This window comes from Lontra canadensis, unplaced genomic scaffold, assembly GCF_010015895.1.
Source record: "Lontra canadensis isolate GAN:19392208 unplaced genomic scaffold, GSC_riverotter_1.0 scaffold33, whole genome shotgun sequence".
NCBI classification, from domain to species: Eukaryota; Metazoa; Chordata; class Mammalia; order Carnivora; family Mustelidae; genus Lontra; species Lontra canadensis.
The window spans coordinates 13362062-13384909 of record NW_022631027.1 but is presented as its reverse complement, the minus strand read 5'-3'; the positions used below and the strand labels follow the sequence as shown (position 1 = coordinate 13384909).

The 22848-nt window shown below is 39.5% G+C and overlaps 1 protein-coding gene across 4 annotated transcripts in view; it reads right to left on the bottom strand.

Annotated features, from left to right (window-relative positions):
* CDC14A (cell division cycle 14A) overlaps positions 1–22848 on the bottom strand; it is a 170507-nt gene that overhangs the window by 126941 nt on the left and 20718 nt on the right. For all 4 annotated transcript variants that reach the window (XR_004383811.1, XR_004383809.1, XR_004383810.1 and 1 more), the window contains exons 3-4: positions 22277–22352; positions 8226–8318 (exon numbers count right to left, since the gene is read on the bottom strand). Coding sequence is in view for 1 of the 4 variants with exons in the window: in XM_032867221.1 (XP_032723112.1) it covers positions 8226–8318; positions 22277–22352 (169 nt within the window). In the remaining 3 variants the exon portion in view is untranslated. The remainder of the gene's footprint in view (positions 1–8225; positions 8319–22276; positions 22353–22848) is intronic.

The following is a 22848-nucleotide window of genomic DNA, read 5'->3' as shown; positions in this document are numbered from 1 at the left end:
TATATATATACACATACATATACGTGTGTGTGTGTGTGTGTGTGTGTATATATATATATATAATATATATATATTTGAGAGAGAGCAAGTGTGGGGCAGGGAGGGGTAGAGAAAGAGGGAAAGAGAGAATCTCAAGCAGACTCCCCACTGAGCACAGAGCCCAACTCAGCTTAATCGATATCATGACCTGAGCCAAAATCAGCGGTCAGACACTTAATTGACTGAGCCAGCCAGGAGTCCCGAAACAAATGATTTTCTTAGAGGAAAGAAGAGACTGATATTTTTCAACTTTTTAAAAAAATATTTTACTTATTTATTTAACAGAGAACACACAGCAAGAGAGGGAACACAAGCAGGGAGAGTGGGAGAGAGAGAGAAGCAGGCTTCCCGCTGAGCAGGGAGCCAACTAGTCAAAAGTTAATAAAGCTACAGATAAATCCAAGAATACTAAATCTCATTAATAATCAAAAAATGATTAGTAAAGCAATGAGGTATCATTTTCACTAATTGTATTTCTAGATTTTTAATGTCTACAGCCAATACGCAAAGGTATATATGATACAGGAGATTTATTTCACAGACTATCAAATCTAGTACAAACTGGCATAAATATGGTAATATGCTCCAAGAACCTAAAAAATGCTTAGGGGTACCTGGGTGGCTCAATGCGTTAAACATTTGCCTCTTGATTTTGGCTCAGGTCATGATCTAAGGGATAGGGATGGAGCCCAGCATTGGACTCCACGCTGAGCAGGGAGTCTGCGTGAGATTCTCTCTCTCCCTCTGCTCCTCCCCTCCACCTGCACACACGCTCTCTCTCTCTCCCTTTCAAATAAATAAATAAATATTTTTATAAAATGCTTAAGTTTTAAAAAATCTATTAATCCCACTTCTAGTGACCTAAAGACAAAAATCCACAACAAGAAATACCCATAATGCCAAATGATATTTGTCACATTATAACAAAATGTTGCAGAGGCATCTAAAATGTTAAACAAACAATGGTATGCCCTCTAAATGGAATATTATTTCATCATCTAAGTAGTAAAAAGGCAAAACATATGGAGGCCAAGTGAAAAAAGGCTGACAAAACTACATTGCAGTTATACGTCAGTGACTAATCAGGTTTAGAATAATGTCATTGCAGGAGGATTTTTCTACTTTTCTTCTATAAGGGGGTTATGCCACTTTTTAAATTAAAAACAAAACAAAATAAAACATTTTTAGATGGTATCGGGAGGGAGACAAACCATAAGAGACTCTTAATCTCACGAAACAAACTGAGGGTTGCCGGGGTCGGGGAGGTAAGTAGAGGATGGCTGGGTTATGGACACCTGGGAGGGTATGTGCTATGATGAATGCTGTGAAGCGTGTAAACCTGACGATTCACAGACCTGTACCCCTGGGGCTAACAATACATTATATGTTAACAAAAGAAAAAATAAGCAATTTTTTAAAAAGGAATAAAAAATCTTTTTAATTAAATTCACTGAGTTATCCCCTTTTCAAACTAGATATTTAAAATATATTTAATCATTTCCCAACCCCTCCTCCCCCAAGAGAACATCTTCCCCTCCATGCTATTCTCCTCCACCCCCCTCAATATTCCTTCACCAACTTGGCCTAATGGGGTTGGTCATCATTGGCCCCTCCCTCTTTGACCCTGGTCCCCAAACACCCTCCCCAGAAGGCATAGAGTTATTCAGCTTAGCATCCTCAACTCCCAGAACAAGGCTTCATGTATAAGGGCTGGAAAAACACTTGTTGATTTCTATTTATCCAATTTGGCACCCACTGTACATTTTTCTCAATTATTTATTACTTATCTGTCCCCATTTTAAGCCAGGCATTCATTCTTTTTTCTATTTTTCATCTTTTTGTATTCCCCAGAGCCCACCACAGCGCTGGGTTGCTAGGTCAAGCTCATCTGAGCTAAATAAATATTTACTGAACTAAAGAATGCCTGAATACACATCTCAAAAATGAGAAATCTGCTTGGTTCATACAGTTTCTTCCTTTAAAATGCAAATACCATCCTACAAAAAAAAAAAATAATAATAATAATAATCTCATCCTATACCTTCCAGTGATTTATCCTAAGCAATCAACAGATAAACAACCATCTGAGTGTCACTGAGCCAAGGAAGGGCGTAAGTGTAAAACAGGGTAGAAAGGAGGAACAGGTTTCAGCTCTTCAGGGGAGGTAAGACAATAGCTCAGAAATCTTTCTGGGAGGCCACACTTTTCTGCCAGCCGCCAGCCATTCCTAAATGCTTAAAATGCCAGGCCCTGCCCCAGGACACCTGCATGAGCATGACCTCCAGCAGTCCTCACCACAACTATGTTAGGTGGGGTGTTATTATCTCTATTTTAAAGATGAAAAAAAAAAAAAAAACAAAACGGGAATTTCACTGAGTTAAAGAACCTGCTCAAGACATAAAACTACCAAGCGGCTTCAAGGACAAACCTGTGGCTCTCTGCTCAAGTCGCTGCTCTCAACTACTACGCCAGATGGAGAATGGCTTCTCTGCAATTAGTAGTAGACTTAGAGGTAGAATATAACTACTAAGGCGTTAAGTGTAGTCTCCAGAATAAATAGCAGACACAGACATGATTACAAAGTCTACAGACCTTAGCCTTGTCATCTCTAATTCAGACATGACATCTGGCTCAGCCCAGTTCCAGTTAATCCATAATTAGACCCCTTATTTAGCAATGTGAGGACTTAACAAGTGGGTTAAGGAAAATACATTGTGGTTACCACCTCTGCTTAAGCATCCCCCACATATCTGGGAGGGAAAAAAAAAAAATCTTAATTCTTTAACTCCAAACTTCATTTTCTAAGCTAAACTATCACATTTGTTGTAACTTCTCACACATATTATTTTTCTAATCCTCTGGTCATCATGGGCCTGATCCAAATTGTCCTTGACCTCTTTATCATACTTCTGTGAACTGAAAGCAAGATGGTAACTAGCAAGGATTTGGTCTTTAAGCATGTAGCAAGAACCTAATCAATTCATGCTTGCCATATCTTCAGGCTGTCCTCTTCAAACTCAGGTCAGAGTACTGTGGGTGCCACTATGGTCCAAGCATCCTGACCCCCAACTCCAGCTCCACCCTGAGTATTGTCTTGGAAGGCAAACATCTTCCTGACCTAGTTGATCTCTTCTTAAAACCTGTGCCCTTCATCTCAAGAAGGATGATGTCACAGCTCAGGAATAAAGAGATACTTCATGGGGAGGGACTTCCCTGAAATGGTATCAGTTCAGCCTCACTGTAATCTCCAGGGGCCACATCATTCCAGCAACCCTGGCATTAGCATCACCCACAGAGAAGGGTTTATGGATTTCCTACTGAACATGGCGTTCTATATTTTATCTTCTGTTTAATACTCATGACAGTGCTATGAGATAAAATGTAAAAAGGCTCTCCCTCACTTCGAGATAAGAAAATAGAAACACAAAAGCTTGTGTGACATACTTAAAGTCCTAATCTAACAGAGAAAACACAGGCAAAGCCGTGAGTCTGTACATGCGTGTTTGGCACAAGATGTCACACTCACAAGCAAGATAGGACAGCTGCAGAACAATACATATGTACCCAAAGCTACCAAGCTGTATGCTGAAAGAGGTTAAAACTCAAAACAAGGAAAAAAATGTTTTTGTCGCCATGTATGGTGACAAATGTTAACTGGACTTATTAGCATGGTGATCATCTTTCAATATACACAAATATTAAATCATTTCATTGTACACCTGAAAGTAATATAATGTCATGTCAATTATACTTCAATTAAAAAAATAATTAAAGGGACTCCTGGGTGGCTTAGTCAGTTAAGTGTCTGCCTTCAGCTCAGGTCATGATCCTAGGGTCCTGGGATAAAGTCCCACATCGGGATCCCTGCTCAGTGGGGAGCCTGCTTCTCCCTCTGCCTGCCCCTCCCCCTGCTTATGCTCACTCGCTCTCTCTCTCTCTCTCTGACAAATAAATTAAGTCCTTAAAAAATATATTTAAAAAGTAAATAAATAGAAAGAAAGAAAGGGCAAGACAGTAAATTTTAAATTGTATGTATTTTACCATAATTTTAAAAATTGGAAAAAAAGTTCATTCAGAAAAAAGGCAAGGTAATGATGTGACTTGATGTAGTGGGTACTGCTCTTGGACTCTGATCTCTGCTTTGATTTTACATCTTTAAAGGTCAGAGTGGACTCAGTCAAGATCACAACATTCTGGTAATGACGAAGATACCACTTTACACTTCATGTCCGATATGATCATTCTCTGTTTCCCTCTGAAGTTACCTCAAGGGAGTTACCTTCCTTCCTTCTTCCATATTTTGTCATCGCATTGCATATTCATTGTGTAGACACAGAGCACCTACTATGTGCAGGGCACAGTTCTAAGCTGATGCCCAGTGCTGAAATACTGAAATAGTTCCCAACCAGTTGGTAAATAGCTGCAGTCTGCAGCATCCCATGCCCCTCCACACTGGCCACCTCATCTCTTCCCTGGACTCCCCCCATGCTGGACTTCCCCATGACTCAGCATAACAGGAAGGCTCCATGGTGGCCAGCTTCCAATTCAAGTGGCGAACTGCTGGGCCTAACCCCTTGTTAACTGTTTTATCCCCTCCCAGACACAGCAATGAACAGAACAGACAAGGTTCCTACCCTCTAGTCTCAGGAAGAGATAATAAACAAGCAAATACATAAATGAATCAGATAATTTCAAAGAGTAGAGTGCTATAAAGAAAACAAAACAATAAGGGACTAGAGGGTGACAGGGGTTGGGGAGGGCAGAGTAAAACTTGAAAAGACGTCTCTGAGGAAGTGACATGACAAGGAATCAGGAAGGCAAAGGTTTTAGGTAAAAATGCTCCAGACAGAGAGAACAGAAACATCAAGGCCTTCTGGTGGGAATAAGCTTGAGATTTTCATGGTTAGAAGGCCAGCGTGATGGGGGCATCCTGAGCAAGGAGAACACAGGCATAGGCAGGGCCAGATCAGGGAGGATCTTACTGGCATTGGTAAGGAGGTTGAATTTAATGCCAAGAACAGTGACCAAGCACTAGACAGATTTGAAACAGGGCCGTGAATGATCTAATTTATATTTTTTAAAGATTCTTCTGACAATTATGTGGCAACTGTGATTAAACAAAACCAAGAGTGTAAAAAGGAAACAGTGTATGATGCTCTGGTGGTCATCCAGGTGAACAGCGACAGTGACTACAGCTAGGGGACAACAGAGATGGAAAGTATTCTGAATCAACATATGTTTTAGAGGCACAGCTGTTCAAACTTACTGATGAATATAATGTGGGAAGAGGAAACAGGAGGAATAAAAATGACTACTATTCCTTGTTTCAGCAAGTCACTGATGGTAGTCCAATTACTAAGTAGGCAGTGACTGTGGCAATAAATAGGTTCATAGAAAAAAGGAATAAAAGTTCTGTTTTGCCACAGTAAGTGTGAGATATCGGGGCACCTGGGTGGCTCAGTGGGTTAAGGCCTTTGCCTTCGGCTCAGGTCATGATCCCTGGACTCTGGGATCGAGCCCCACATTGGGCTCTCTGCTCAGCAGGGAGCCTGTTGCCCTTCCTCTCTCTCTGCCTGCCTCTCTGCCTACTTGTGATCTCTCTCTCTGTCAAATAAATAAAAATCTTTAAAAAAATAAATAAGTGTGAGATATCTTTTAAATATATAATGTGGAGATAACAAACATGCAGTTGGATATTTGACCTTAATAATAGGAAGATCCCCAGAAGATTCCAGCTTATCCAAATAGCAACATTTAATACATCTGTAACTTCATTGCGATATATGTATAAGGCACATTACTGACTCTCTTCCTACAAAACTTGTGCCAACCATTAAATGCATACACACAACACGAAGTAAGGCACAAAATTCTCTTTAAGGAAAGAATATAACTCTTGGTTTTCATTTTTTTAAGCGTTGTGTCAAAAAGCTTTCTGGGGAATGCATTTCCAAAACTGGAAAAGAAAATCAATTAGGAAACTAACGGCACAAGAATAATTACTTTACATGGCTTCTCTAGACTGTAATGAGTATGGAACCCTAGCTCGTGCTGCCCTCAGCACTTCTTCAACCCTGCTGAGACTATCCTTCCTTCATCTGGTTGCATTAATGTGGTGGAAACTTCTGTGGTAGATGTATCGTATCCCAAGCTCAATGCATCTGTTGTAACTGAGGTTCCTTTCAAAACTCTAGAGGTACCACTGATGAAATTAAGGATGACCCCAGAGACAGGAAGTCTGGGCATTAAAAAGAAGAGAGGAAGGAGAGGAGAGAGCAGCGAGTGACCTCTTCCTGATGGCAATCCCTTATGACAGAGGACTCCCAGAGAACATGCTCGCGCATCACAAAACCCCTCAGGAAAGACACGCTTGCTCACATGGCTGGAATCCAGAGGTTATTACAAGCGCTCCGTATTCTAAACACAGTGCCAATTCTCAGTTTCAAAAGAGTAATAATTATCAACGCAAAGTGAAAAATAAGTCTGCCTACTTAATTCAGCTTACCAGCACACTTCACTGAAGCTTCATGCCAACAGCCAGCTTTTTGTGCACGCCTTTAAAATAAAAACAATAGTCTGGCTATCACTGCAAATAATCCTCGTATCCTCAGAATTGAAAGGAAACCTAGAGGTCACTATAGCCAACCCTATCATTTTACAGATAAGGAAACTAAATCAAGTGAAGAGAGATAGAGTGGCTTAGCCATCATCCCAGAGACGCTTCAGGATGAAAAAATGTTTTTAGTCACGATTCTTGATATTATACCATGCTGCCTACAGAGTGAGAAGGAAAAGTACTGCAAGGGATGGTACCAGGCTTTACTAGAGCTACATCAGGGGCAGAGCTGGACATCTCAGCCCTGGAAACAAGGCCCCAGGCTGCAATCAGGCTGTCCGCTGGTCACTATTCTCAGCCTGCACCCTAAAATAAATGAGAGTCTTTCCAATGCCACCTTTGGTCTTTTTCCCCCAGGGCTTCTGGTTTGATGTGGCAGAATCTGATGGATAGTAGCTGGTACCCCCTTTCGTCAAGATCTTCAGAAGGAGGCCCTTGAAAGGTTCCCACAGCATGTGCTTCCAGGCTTCAGAGAAGCACAGACCCTCCCCCCAAGGATGATCGGAAAGGACACCTCTGTCCCCTGCCTTTAGACCAACATACTCCTAAGTGGATATCACATATGTCCCTAAAAAGCTAGTACAGGTTCCAGAGGAGTGTTAGCCTTGATGGTTTCTGCCTTTCAAGTTTTGTCCAATCCCAGTATATATAGAAAATTCTAGAAATAATCACACCAAAACTTTCCAGCACATTCACATGGAACTCAGATTTACATTTTAGTGATTACAGAGAATAAAAATTCCAATCAAAATTATTTTGGGAAAGTCCTATCCAGTTCTTAGGGATGTTGTAATACATGGAGGCTTTATAAATAGTTTGCCTACTGCAAACACATGTGCAGATTAATAAATAGATTGATAAAAATAATACTAATAACCCATCCCCATGCAATCTATGATTTCCTCTTTGGCAAGAGGCACACGTCAACAGTCTTTAAAAACCTTCCACTATACTGGGGCACTCGAAATGGTTCAGTATTCCAACTCTTGATTTCGGCTCAGGTCATGATCAGGGTTGTGAGACTGAGCCCAACATGAAGCCTGCAAGCCTGTTTAACTTTCTCTCTCTCCCTGTCCACTGCCCCTCCCACCCCTCTCTCTTGGGAAAAAAAAAAAACCTTCCACTATAGGGGTACCCATGTGGCTCTGTCCTTTACATGTCCAACTCTTGATCTCAGCTCAGGTCTTGATCTTAGGGTTGTAAGTTCAAGCTCCACACTGGGCATGAAGCCTACTTAAAAAATAAACAAAATGAAATAAATAAAAATAAAAATCTTCTACTATATATTCTTTTCCCTAGAAATATTCTTTCTGGATATTCTTTTTTTAGAAACACCTATACAACTGCGGGATCCAAGCTACCTACTGCGGTTCTAAAATTCTCTAATTAGCTATGAAGAAATAAAATCTGGGAGTTCAACACCCCATGGATAGTAGTCCCCATCCATTCCCAGCATGTTAATAATTTTCACTATCTCCCAATTCCACTGAAAAAGTGGCCTGGATTTTATGTGACAGTGGTAGCATTCCTTTGGCCTGAATATAGAAAATAATCATGAAAAAGTACTTACGGCATAAGCACCTATCAAAAATGCCGCATTTGCTCTTTTCCGTTGATCAAAACAGGTGTAGTGCACTATTTTCTTTCTTGATAAACTGTATGACTAAAAAGAGGCAATAAAAAGAGTGTAACTATAGAGACAATGTTAAAATATACAGAAGATAAACATCTCAACTTCCAAGATGTGTCACAATCAGTGAAATGTACCAACTTTCAACTTTCATTTCTATGCCATTTGTACATGAGGGTGGAAGGTTACTGGCCATAGACTTTTTGCAGCCCAATCCTGATGCAAATTTGACAACAGAACAGATATTTCTCTCCAAGAAGGGAGACATACAATGGGAAATAATTAAATTATTGATGTCTTTACTACTGGGATTATTTTTGAAAACTTAATCTTATATGTAAAATCTAATCATCTTTCCTCTTTTTTGAATTTTTATTATTGAAGTACAATTGACATACAATGTTTTATTAGTTTCAGGTGTACAACATACTGATTCTGTAATGTTCACCATGATAAGTGTAGTTATAATGTGTCACTATAAAACATTAATACATTATTGATTATATTTCCTATGCTCCACTTTTCATCTTCTTAACTTATTTAGTTTATAAGTTTGCACCTCTTTACCCATTTTATCTACTTCACCCATCCGCCCCACACACCCATCCTCCTTTCTGGCAACCACCAGTTCATTATCTGTATTTATAAGTCTGTTTGTGGGGGGTCTTTGTTGTTACTGTTATTTATTTGTTTTGTTTTTTAGATTCAACATATAAGTGAAATCGTATGGTATATGTTTTTCTCGGCCTTATTTTACTTAGCACAATACCCTCTAGGTCCTCCCATGTTGACACAAATGGCAAGTTCTTTTCTAAGGCTGAGTAATTATTCATCCTTTTTCTTTCCCTAAATACCATACCCACTCCCAGAAAAGTTATCTGAACTTTTCATATTTTAGTTTATTTTTAAATGTGTCAATCGTCCTATTTTCCTAAGAGCACTAATACTAATATTAACAGAGCATCAATACTCATATTTTCTTTCTAGAATGTTCTATAAAAAGTCCACTTTTACTTATCTGAAAATAAATCGTTAATGGGAAAAGACAAAGCATCAAAAGGGTGGGATCAGCAAACATCTTAATACAATACATGGATTCAAGCAAACAGTTATTAAGCACCTGCTCTATACCATGCAATATGCCACATGCTCAAGTATTCAACTAAATCCAAAAATTAGCAGCTTGGTATGCTGCATACATGCTAAACATGAAATGTAAAAAGCTGTTAAAAATGAAATCAAAGTAGTCATCAAACTCAAACATAAAACAATGAGAACCTGATGCAACTCAATGAAATCTGCTCAATTTCCTTGTATGTCAAAATAGTTACAGCATTTCGACAAATCGTTTTCAAAATATAGATACACAGGTACTTTTAATATTTGTCTGTAAATTCAAACTGACTGTAAAAGCAGCTTTTTATATCTTACACATTGACCACAACCCACAGAGTACCTGCTTTTTTAACAGCCCCTTTAAAAATGTGAGAGAGCTCGACTACCTCCCCTTCTTCATTCACCCTGCAATTTTCTACAAGGAAAAGAAACTCTTCCAGTTCTGACATCTATTCTACTGAAGCTGCAATGTTCCAGCTTTAATGAAACCACAGAAGACTCAGCTATATGTATCCCAGCAATGAGCCTGGAAACCCTCACCATCCCTTTAGGCATTTCCTTCCTAATCAAGAATCACTTATTCTGAAAATGGCATTGCTCTTTTAAAGTGAACTTCGAAAAGGAAGGGTTTGCCTCAAAGTGGGTCTCATGACCAAAGTCCTCATTTCCAGACGGGCTTATGAAAATACCCCTACGAAATAAAGCTTTAAAAATACATTTTATTCAATTCAGTTCAGTCAATGCACTTAAGTTATCTAAAGACTTCAAGGTCACTATCAGTGGTGCTGACACATATCTCCTTGCTTCCACAATTTGTTTGTTTTGTTTTTAAGATTTATTTATTTATTTATTTATTTTTGAGAGAGAGCGAGAGAGCGAGCGAGTGAGCACACAAGCGGGGGGGGGGGGGGGAGTGAGGGAGCAGAGGGAGAGAGAAAGGAAGAGACGCAGACCTACCCCTGAGCATGGAGCCCCATATGGGGCTCAATCTCACGACCCTGAGATCACCACCTGAGCCAAAATCAAGAGTCAATGTTTAGGGGAACCTGGGTGGCTCCGATGGTGAGCATCTGACTCCTGGTTCTGGCTCAGGTCATGATCTCAGGGTTGTAAGACTGAGCCCATGTAGGGCTCCCTGCTCAGTGGAAACTGCAGCTGCCTGCGGTCTGCCTGAGATCTCTCCCCTCCGTCTCCCTCTCTCCCTTCCCTCGCTCATTTGCTATCTCTCAAATAAATAAATAAATCTTTAAAAGGAAAAAAAAAAAAAAAGGGTTGGACGTTTAACCAACTGAGCCACCCAGGCGCCCTGCTTCCTCCATTTGAAACTATTGTCCACTGGGCATTTCCTTTTGTTATTTTATTATTGGTTGGCACGTTTTTGCCATTTATTGTTCTCCGTCAGTAAGTTAGGCTTGATTTACCGAAAGGAGAGTCAAGGCCCGTAAAACCTAAGCAGATTTTGTGGTGTCTGATCCCAAACCTAAAGACTGCCTTCTACAGGCTGGGCATCCACAAACAGGATTCAGGCTCAGCATAAGGACTCAGCTCTTTTGGCTCCCAGCCTATCACTAATTACATTTCCTGGTTCCCTAAAACACCTGTGGGGAGGAAAATACCCACAACTGATCTGGAAGTTTGGATTGTCTGTTTTGATGCCCTTTTCCAGGAAGAATTTACATTTCACAACAGACTATTGCTATTATTTAATAATGTGAAATTAAGTTTATTTTACAAGTCCATTCACCAAAAGGGACAAATTCATAAGGCTGTGCTTTTGTCACCAATAGTCTTTTTGGTTGATTTCAAATATTTTGCATTTGCTTGGTTTTTGTTCTTTTACTCTTCTTTTAAAGTATATGGGATATACCTTAGTATATGTTGCAGAGACCATCTTGTAATGAAGCTAGACGGTGAAATTCTAAAGGAAACTTTCTTTTCACTAAAACCTATAAATTTTTTAAAGTAAATATAATACAAATTCAACTTTTAAGGACTTTAAAAGAATTTTTCAACTTTATAAGCTTTCAGAAATTACATCAGATAATGAATATTCTCACAAAATACACCTTCAAATTTTAACTATTTTAAAATATCTCCTATTGGAAGCTGCCTATAGGATGGAAACAGATTTTTTTTTAAACATCCATCACAACACATAATTACAGAATTTCTTTCTTGTGATGAGAACCTTTAAAATTTGCTCTCTTGGCAACTTTCAAATATACAATATGGTATTATTAACTAAGATCATCATGGTGTACATTACAACAACTAACTTTTTAACTACAACTTTCTAACTTTCAGGAAAATTTTTTAAGCTGCTAAAATTTACCATGCATAGATATTTTGGGAATTCTATTGTTTTTCTCAGTGAAGTCTCATAAGCGTTACAGTCAAAAAATGATCCGCCTAGTGAAGGTTGGCCAGTGAGTCCCAGGTCAGATCACAAAGTTTCAGTTCTCACTCAAGGAGTCAAAACTAATTCACAATAAATGATAACAGAGAAAACTCTTATGTCTTACTGGCCTTGTCCTAATTTCCTTCCTGACCATGGCCAGGCCTTCCTCTCATAGGTCACCCTGCCCCAGTCTTACACCAGCAATGTTATCATAACATAGCAGATATTCTGGTCCTGGAATAAAAAATCTCAAGGATGGGGCATCTGGCTGGCTCAGTCAATAGAGCATACAACTCTTGATTCGGGTCATGAATCCAAACTCCACACTGGGTGTAGAGATTACTTAAAAATTTAAAAAAAAAAAAAGTTTTAAAAAATTACCTACTACATATTAAAGCGTTCCAGAAGAAACAATACAATCCATTGGAGACACCGATGACTCAAGTCCCTTTAGAGAAACATCCCTGAAGAAAGATCTTCAAGATCTTTCCTGGAGGAACTTATCATTGGAAGAGAAAGGTACAGACTAGAGACAAGAGGACTCTGATTTACGAATGAGCCCAGTAGATATTTTCTCAGATACTACCCTAATACCAAGAAAAAACTTCATGCCTCCAAACTGAACTGCGTCTTCCTTACTTTGGGGCAATTCCTCTGTGGTTTGGTATGCTAACCAGACCCTTCAAGGAGAGCACTTTCAGGGGCGCCTGGGTGGCTCAGTCGATTAAGCGTCTGCCTTCCGCTCAAGTCATGATCCCAGGGTCTTGAGATCAAGTCCTGAGATTGAGTCCTGCATCAGCTTCCTGCAAGCAGGGGGCCTGCTTCTTCCCCTCCCACTACTCCTACTTGTTCTCTCTCTCTCTCTCTCTCTCTCCCCTATCTCAAAGAAATAAATAAAATCTTTAAAAAAAGAAAAAGAAAAGAAAAAGGAGAGCACTTGCAAAGTTAGACCATCACCTCTAGCTTCAGTGAGCTACCTGCTCTATTACAGACACTTTTTGCTTTACATGAGAAGTTCAGAGATTACAAAAACACTGTACGATAACAAAGTTAGGACCTGATAAAACAAACGTATGTAGTCTTATATATAAAGAGGAGAATGTCACAAAAGGAATACTAAGACCTCTGGACTATTTGCTTGCTCTGCAGCAAACCTGCACATGACCAATTACAAATGATAACCTGCAGCCCCCCATTCACATATATACAGCCTTCTGAACCCTCTTAACCTAAGAGGACATAGCCAGCTCTCTCTAATAAGGACAGCTAACATTTACTGCTACAATCATTCCCTAAAGCATAGAAACACTACCAAAGGGGTCCAATTTGACCAGACCAGTGTGACTCCCAAACCAGAGGTCCTTGGCAAGGCTTAAGTATAATGAGAATTCTGTGTCTCTCTTTTACCAAGAGAACAAAAGCTAAGAGCCAGAGAGGGCCTGGCTTATCACACTAGGCCAACATCTCCTATGTCAGGTCCCAGAGAGTGGGGTTCTCTCAGCGAGTATGGTAGATGGAAGAAATCCAGAACTCTCTTGCTGAGTTTGTGTAAATCCCAATTATAAGGCCAAAACAAGTTTCACGGTTCAAAATTTAAATAATTCTCAGGCCAACAGGGCTGGCTCAGTCAGAGGAGCATGTGATTCTTGATCTCAGGGCTGTGGTTCAAGCCCCCTGCTGGGTGTAGAGATTACTTAAAAACAGAAATCTTAAGAAAAAAGAAATAAACGTGCATTTAAAAAAAAAATTGGGGGCACCTGGGTGGCTCAGTGGGTTAAAGCCTCTGCCTTCGGCTCAGGTCATGATCCCAGGGTTCTGGGATCAAGCCCCACATTGGGCCCTCTGCTCAGCAGGGAGTCTGCTTCTCCCTCTCTCTCTGTCTGCCTTTCTGCCTACTTGTGATCTCTATCAAATAAATAAAATCTTAAAAAAAAAGAATTGGTTGAATTAGTCAATTATTACTAAATTTTTATTTTTCAGAAATAAAAAACAAATATCGGGCACCTGGGTGGCTGAGTCATTAAGTGTCTGCCTTTGGCTCAGGTCATGATCCCAGGGTCCTGGGATTGAGGCCCACACTGGGCTCCCTGCTCGGTGGGAAGCCTGCTTCTCTCTCTCCCACTCTCCCTGCTTGTGTTCCCTCTCTCACTGTCTCTCTCTCCTTCTGTCAAATAAATAAATAAAATCTTTAAAAATATATCAATCTAAATTTATATTTTATGGGGCGCCTGGGTGGCTCAGTGGGTTAAAGCCTCTGCCTTCAGCTCAGGTCATGATCTCAGGTCCCTGGGATCGAGTCCCGCATAGGGCTCTCTGCTCAGCAGGGAGCCTGCTTCCCTCTCTCTCTCTCTGCCTGCCTCTCTACTTGTGATCTCTCTCTGTCAAAATAAATAAATAAAATCTTTAAAAATAATAATAATAAAAAATAAAAAATAAATTATATTTTATTATTATACTTCATCTTGTTAACAGGCTGCTTCTAGGGTAACCTAGGGGGCTTATTAAAACACAGATTGCTGGGCCAAGAATGTTATTTCTAACAAGTTCCTCAGTAATGCTGACGTTGCTGATCTAGGGACAGCACACTGATAATCTGCTATGCTACATGAAAATGTGACTGGTCAACCCCTGGAAATGTTTTACACGGCTCCTAAAACACTGTCCGTTTGGTCGAGTAACCCCAAAAGACATATTTAAATTATCTTAGGAACTCCAAATAATTCCATATGCCTTTTAAAAGCATGTTATTAAAAACACATTTCCCCAGATTCCTCAGAAAACTGTATCACAATTTGTAAATTCTTGCATTCCAGATGATAACACCTTACGAAAAGTTCCTTTAATGATTCAGTAACCGAGCTGCCTTAAATGGCATTATTCCAGAGGTTCCAAGTTCAGATGCCCTCAGGGACCAAGAATTTGAAGTGGGTAAGTTGGTAAACTACAAAAGCATGCCCTATCCCAAGCAGACTTAGCTCCAACCTCCAACTCGCATGTAGGAATCTGGGCCCATAATCATGTACTTTAATATTTAAGAGAAGCCAAAAATCCAGAATTAAATGGAAATTTTCATAAATTACAATGTTAACCATGAATTCAAAAATTTTAAACAGCATACATGCCCAAGAAAACACTACTAAACTGAATGCAGCCCATAGGCAACCAGTTTGCCGGATCTGTGTACCGAGATACTGTGGCTTAAGAAAGTTCTATTGGCTTTATCAGCATGAATTGAGCAGCTGTTACGTGTCAAAGACGGTGCTGAATGATAGGATAACAAGGGAGCAGAACCTCAGTCTCTAGCCTCATAAGCTTTCCCAGTCTAATGAATATTTGATGCTAACCAAGGGGGAAATATTGACCAAGGCTTATTACAAACAAAAGAGAACAACTATCTAGGGATGCAGTCATCGCAGAGCAAAGACCAACGGAATGATCCTAATTACAAGGACAGCAATTATTTCCTTTAGCAAGGTAAAAAAAAAAATAGATAAAAGATAGAATATAGTATTAAATATCAATTAATACGATCAAACCTCCAGAAATTTCCAGAGATGGACTGCTTACCTGAGAGTCAGAGTTTTACCACTTGCTATGTAAATCATGACAGGCATGCAATCTAGCATATAAATGTTTAACAGTACTTGTAAACCAAAGTACTCCGACGGCTACAAGAGAACAATAAAAATTAAGATAAGGGTATTGACCCCAGTCAGACGTTTTCTATCTCATAAAAGAACACTGTGTGAAAGGTTGCATTCTGGAGACCTCACTCCTGCAGAAAAACAAGCCACGGCAATTCAGAGAGAGAAAATGTTGACATGCTACAGGAATCACAGAGAGCCCAGGCTATCCTCGGATGGCGGTGCCATATACAAATCATGCACTTGTTCAGCGTAGGGCAGGAGACCACAAACTACTCAACCATTCAAAAACAAGAGGTGGCGCCAGGTGGTGTAATTAAGCTCAAAGCCAAAATGAGCTCGTGCACATGCGTGCACACACACACACAAAGAGTTAATGCATAATTTAGAAACACAGATTTTTAAGCAGCCTTTTGGTAAAGTTGTCTGCCATGCTTAGAAGTAAAATCTTCAAGTCATTTGGTTGGAACACCATGTTTAATTAAACTGTGTGAATGAGCCTGATAGAGCTAAGGAAGACATTAGTGCAGCCTGGACAATATGTTCTTTAATAATAAAAAAAAAAAAAAAAAAGAGCCCATGCACTTCCCTAAACAAGCAAGCTCAGCCAGTGATGGTGCTCAGATTAAGTAGATTATAGCTCGGGGGCCGTAGTGACCAACGCATCATTCTCTTACAGGTGACTAGGCTAGCCCAGTAATGGCCGCAGCAATCAGCGTCTCCAAAGCAATCAGTTGTCATCTCATTGCAAAAGCGAGAAAATGAACAGGTCCTCCTGTCAGCAGCCATGACCTCTACATGTTTTACCTCCAACTTTCCCAGGAAAGGGATATTCTTGAAAATTTTCTTTGGCTGTACAAAACAAAATATGGTTTAGGTTTTTATTTTGAGCTAAAACAAAATAGGTTGAGTAGTTTCTTTAAAAAGATGTCTCTGTATGGTCCATTTTATTTCAAACCCAGTATGTTTCATCAGTGAAATGGCACATTTGATCAGAGCAGAAGTGAACACGTCAGAGAAAAGTTGCTCATAAGGATTATTTGACCATGATGATAATTTGGTTGGTGAAATTTGGGGATTCTCCATTAAAGGGGATCTTCTTGCCTCAAGATTTCTAAATGGAAATCAGGAAGAACTCCGTGCCTTGCAAACTTTACGTACGCTCACTCCCATGTGAATTAACACTGCTTTAGAACGCGATACCTCTTTAAACTACATCAACTATCTCCAAAATGCAACTTGCTTTTCTTCCCCCCAAAGCCTATGAACCTGAAACAGAAGATAACCTCAGGAAGAAATCTCAACACGTTTTTGTAGTTATAGTAAGAGGGTGGTCTGATCATTATATCAAAAGAGTTCTTGTGTATAATCACCTGATACCATAGCAGGTGCCTGGTTAGTGGATAGGATTACTGCACTGATTCACTCAGCAACAAGGACAGTCCCTGAGCCCCCACCATCTGCCCGGCACTTTCAATGCTTTAATACAATCGTCCATTTCACCAGGACCACCCCCCTCTTCCTTTTACCCTGAAAGGGCTATGTGGGATGTTTTGTACACTTAAAATTACACTTCTATCAATATTCTTTTAAGCCTTTTAAAAAGCAGTCCTCAAGATTACTATAATTGTCCTGCTGAATCGTAAAAGCAGTATTAAAAAGAAATTACTGCCCTAGAAAATGTCCCCTTTTTTCAGTGATGCTCTTAGGTTTGTTTTGTTTTGTTTTGTTTTTTTCCCACAGACTGAGGTTTTTGTTTACACAGAGGGAAAGTGAAATCAACGGTTAAAACTGTATTAACCACTGGGGAACCTCGCCGTGGCTGTCAGCTAAGCGTCAGCCTTCAGCTCAGGTCATGATCCCAGGATGCTAGGATGGAGCCCCATATCTGGCTCCCTGCTAAGCTTCTCCCTCTGCCTGGCACTTCCCCTGCTTGTGCTCTCTCTGTCAAATAAATAAATAAAATCTTTTTAAAAAAAGAAAAAACCCAGGGGGCCTGGGTGGCTCAATGGGTTAAAGCCTCTGCCTTCAGCTCAGGTCATGATCCCAGGGTCCTGGGATCGAGCCCCACATCGGGCTCTCTGCTCAGCACAGAGCCTGCTTCCCCCTCTCTCTCTGCCTGCCTCTCTGCCTACTTGTGATCTGTCTCTCTGTCAAATAAATAAATAAAATCTTTAAAAAAAAAAAAAAGAAAGAAAAGAAAAAAAGAAAAAACCTGTATTGACCATTTTAAGAAAAGCTAGTTCAATCATATGTTTATAAAACATTCCTATTATTGTATCAGTCATTGAAAGATTTTCTTACATGACTAAGTATGAAGAAGGTATTATTTTTTAAAATATCACTACGTTGTTAGAAACCATCTTCCCTTTTAGAAGCCTGTATATTCTAGCCCTGTGTTGTTACCATTGTCTGTGGAAGGATCCCTTTAAGAACTAGTTTAAAAGTTATGAGTCTTCTCAGAGGAAAATGTAAATACACATAAAATTTTATATATAATTTCAGGGGTTTATGGATCTCTTAAAATACCAAATTACTAAGTTCTGGTCTAGCCTCTCAATCACTAATGGCATTTTACATTAAACAACATATACAGTTTTACCAATTTTTCTCACTTCAATAAATCTTCCTTCTTTGGACTGCTTCCCTCATTACAGAAACTACTGACCAGAAATTGCAAATTACAACCTATCACTGCACAACACTTAGTGCTGATACTTTTTTAAATACAGTTTAAAATTTTTTAAAATAGGTTTTTTTGTTGATGGTAGTAATTTCTGCTTTTGGTTTTTGTTCTGTGGTTTTGGGTTTTGGGTTTTTTTTTTTTTTGAGATTTTATTTATTTATTCAAGGGAGAGAACAAGAGACAGAGCACAAGCTGAGGGGGAGGGACAGAGGAAGAGGGAGAAGCAGCCTCCTTCCTGAGCAGGGAGGCTGAGCAGGGAGGGAGCCCAACATGGGGGTCCCTCCCAGGATCATGACCTGAGCCTAACGCAGACCCTTAACCAACTGAGTCACCCAAGTACCCCTACTTTTGGTTTTTTAATCTAAGTAGATGTTTGATGGATAATGTTCCATTCTAATCAACATAATTAAAATGGAATTCCCTGGGAATAGAATGCATATTGACGCACATACATATTGACGCACATGAAAAATAGCAATAAATCACTACCTCAAATCATCAACCTGAAAAAATTACCTTTTGATAATATAAAAATTAAAAATTTAGAATGCACTGCAAAATATTACCTATCTACATAAGGTATCAAATAAAGGAGGAAAAAAAACATAAAAAGCTTTATTGGAAGAAATAAAAATTACCGAAGTAGAAAACAAGACATGCCTAAAAGAGCTAGGAAACCACACCACAGAATTATTCTAAGTTGTAATCAGTTAAAATAGTGCCAAATTATTCAGAGAAGTAGAGTTTGATGACCAAGTAAACACCATCATAACTGGTGTTTAAAATGTCACCAATCAGGGCACCTGGGTGCCTCAGTCAGTTAAGCATGTGACTTTGGCTCAAATCGTGGTCTTGGGATCTCGGGATGGAGCCCTACACCAGGCTCTCTGCTAAGGAGGGAGTCTGCTTCTCCCTCTGCCCCTCCCCCAGGCTCGTGTGCACTCTCTCTCTCAAATAAATAAAACCTTAAAAAGAAAAAGGTCACCAGAGCGGTTTCAGCAGGGTAAGTAAGGCAAAAGTGAGAGAGAAAAGGATTAAGAAATCAGTGCATAGTGAGGATGTCAACAGTGAGGGCAGAGTATTCTGAAACCTCCAAAGGCAAGAAGCTAAAAGAGGACCTCTTTATTCGAGTGGGATCATGAAGTTCATGCTAAGATCAACAGAAGTTTCAGTGTGTCTGGGGACCCTATGCCAGGCACTGGGGACACAGAATTATATGTCATATCCCCACCTCCTAGGAGCGTCTAGTCTAGTGAGAGAGAGCAATGCCAACGGGCAATTATCATTCTTCAGTAATAGAGATCTGTACAGAGAATTCTGGGAAAACGGGAGGCACCTCCCACCTTTGCCCGTAGGATGAGGAGATCCTAGAAGGCGTAAAGAACAAGGAGTGACCAAACCAGAGAAAAGGTATTCAAGTCAGACTGGATGTCACAAGGCATCGTGTGGAGCAAACACTGTGGCTCAGGGTAAAGTGCGCGGCTGGGTGTCTCGGGGGTACTGTGATCTCCAGGAAATCAGTGAGTTAGTGCATGAAATCATCCACTGGGGAAGACACCAAGGGTGGCAGCTGTCAAGGCAAGCAAGACGAAAGGCATGGAAGCAAGGTGCCCAAAGGTCTCACCAAGACGGGTGAACATGGGCTGCAGACGAGAAAGACCAACAGGGAGGCTGAGGGCCTGGAGACTACATGAAGGTGAGGGAGACAGAATGCAGGAGGTACGGAAGGAGAAGGGTCCATTCAAAGCAGCAAAGTCTGGAGTCTGGGTTCCTGGAAGAAAAGCAGCTGGAGTGGCAGTCACAGTCCCCTGAGCAAACAAGGCAGAAGAGTCTCGAGACCCCTGTGGGACAAGGTGAATTCAGCTGGGGCAGTGCTGTGAGCACACCTGGAAAGATTATAAACCACAGCGGCTCCGCTAGCAAAGAAGGTGGAGAGGAGCAGGAGTAAGTCCAGAGACTTGAAATGGAGCCCCTACTTTACTTTGCAGCCTTGAGCAAGTCACCTGCCTCTCCCGGGCCTCCCCTTCTGCACCGATAAAATTAGCTGGCTGGACTAAATGGTCATTTCAACTCCTAAAATTATTTCAGATAGCTTTTGAATCTGGAAATAATAGCTAGGGAGCTGAGAAGGCATTCATAAACTGGGTTGAAAAACTCTCACTGTTATTTCTTACCCAAGGTCATAAATATTCCATTAGTAACTTTCTTTGGCATAAGACATTACAATTTGCAAACACTTTTTAAGTATATTTTCTAATATAACCCTAACCACTCCTCTGTGGGAGCTTGATAATCCCAGAGTTATAGCTAAAGAAACTGAGATTCCATAAGGCTGAAGCAACTGTAGCTTTGGATTTGTAAAGTCAGTCTTTTTCTCCTAATATAGAGATTCTACTTGGATGCTTCGAAATAACCCATGACTTATTAACTTTTGGGTTTTGAACATTCATTCCTTCAGCAAGTAACAGGGTGCCCAATAGCTGTATCGAGGCTAAAAATGTCCTTCTTGCAATCCATTAGATTACCTGAACGCTGAAATGAACCAAGGGATTGCTAAACTCTATTAAGCTTACATATAACGTTGAAAGAAAGCTTTGTAAATGAAAACAAATTGAAACAGATCCATGTATACACTTATCTCTAGGGTTTGGTACTGAATATGGTAGAAAAATAGCCTTACTCAAGCCAACTACTCTTACGTAACTGCTGTAAATAGAACACCAATTCAGAGCAAAAATTTATTTTCAAAATAATGATTCTCTTCTCTTCAATCTTCTAAATAATAGGTCACAAATTGTTAATTGTAATACCCAGTTCACACCAACTACATACTAAGAGGGCTAATCAAGAAAGCAAAAAAACAAAATTCCTAGGTCCTCAAAAGGAAGAAATAAGCTTCAAATATTTATGAACTATCCTTTCCTTGTTAATTCATCTACTAAAAATTCACTTTATGTTTTTATATTAAATCCTTTTTAGGATATTATTTGCTTCCTCGGTGATTACAAAAGTTTCAACTTTAATTTCTAAACTATAGGCAGTAGCTTCTTTTCTGAAGAATGTAGATCAGTTAAAGGAATTTACATACATCTTTTCAAGTCAGATAATACTTTATAAATTAATTCTTTAAACAGTTGATTCCAACAGATCTTGTGTTATAAAATGATTGACTAAAAAAAATATCTTTTTGGTATTCATTCATGACCATTTAGCATTTTCAGATCAATGACAAAAATCTGTGAATGCACAACATATTTTACAGAAAATTCTCTACCACAGACTGTCTTATACCTAAGTTCAATATAAATCAATCAAATCAAAAGATGATCACCAAGCAGCTAATATGTATAAGGCACTGTACTATGTCACATCAGTAACATTTTAACCAGCAAAAAGAATAAATGACCTGAGCATTGTAATTTACCAGTCATCTTTAACAGCATGCTGGGTGGTATTTGACCTTCCAAGCCGAAACATTACATTTAAGATTCTCATTTAGAAAACTGGAAGAAAAAGAGAAATGTTCCTTTCTATGTGATGAAATAAATTTACCGAAACCAGGAGTATACATATTGCTTTTCCTCATATATGTTGGGAGTTAAAGAGGAAAAAAAAAAACAAGTAAAATCAAAAATATAGATGAACACCGCATGTATAACCCAAATTCTGTCATAACAGGTAAAGTCCCTATTGTATCACTACTAGTTCATCAATCTCAGCTGTTAATTCTACAAAGATGACCTTCAAGAAATATGTAAAATTTTCAATATTGATCAGACAGGAAAGGCTCCAGAGCTTCTGCCATGCAGGGATGAGTCCCTTTATCACCCGGTTTCAGAAAAATCATCCTAGGAAGGAATTTGATAGACTCATTAAACAACAACCTGAAAGGATTTGTGCTTTCTTTCTTAGATCACTATTCCAATGACTTCATTCCAGCTCACATTTCAATTCATCCTGAAAAATGAAAGAGGTTAACGTGTCCTTTATGGAATACTCAGGCGGATCAGTTTCAACTTCTGGGTGAACTACTCATAAAAATATCCAAAGATCAAGATGACCTAACTAAATGGTGTGTGCACAGCAATCCCAGTGGTCAAAGTCCCAATGTTTAATACCAAAATATAAACAGCACCATAATACTCACTTTCAGTTTCTTGTTTAGTTTACAGCAGTATCTGTACACCATTGCCAAGTTCAGAGGTCCAAAATCTGCATAAAAACTGAGATTTAAAATAAAAAAGTAGTATTTAGTAGAAATATGATTTTCGGTAACATCAATACTCATTTTCATTTTCATTAAAATTACAAACAAATTTCAGTTATCATCAAGAATAAGGTTCAATATATAACTGATTCGTAGAGCCCAAATAACTCGTGGTTTCACCCTACAGAGGATCACAAATCACTATAACCAGTCTCCAGTCTCTTAACAGGGAACTGTTTGGACAGTTCTGAGTTCTACCTCCTCCTATCTCCCTGCCAGGACACTCAGGAAAAGGACTGAAAAGCAGGCAACAAAAGAAGCAACAAGAACATAACACGTATGTTCACTTTCTCCTTGTACTTATCACCTACTCAGTCACCAATTCTAACTATTCTCCTCAAACACTGCTCTCAGTTCTCAAGGATCTTCAATCTAGTGGTCTTCTTTCTCGTTTCCTTCTTGAACTTTGCATCATGTGACACACAGACCCTTCTCCCTCTCCCCACCTGGGA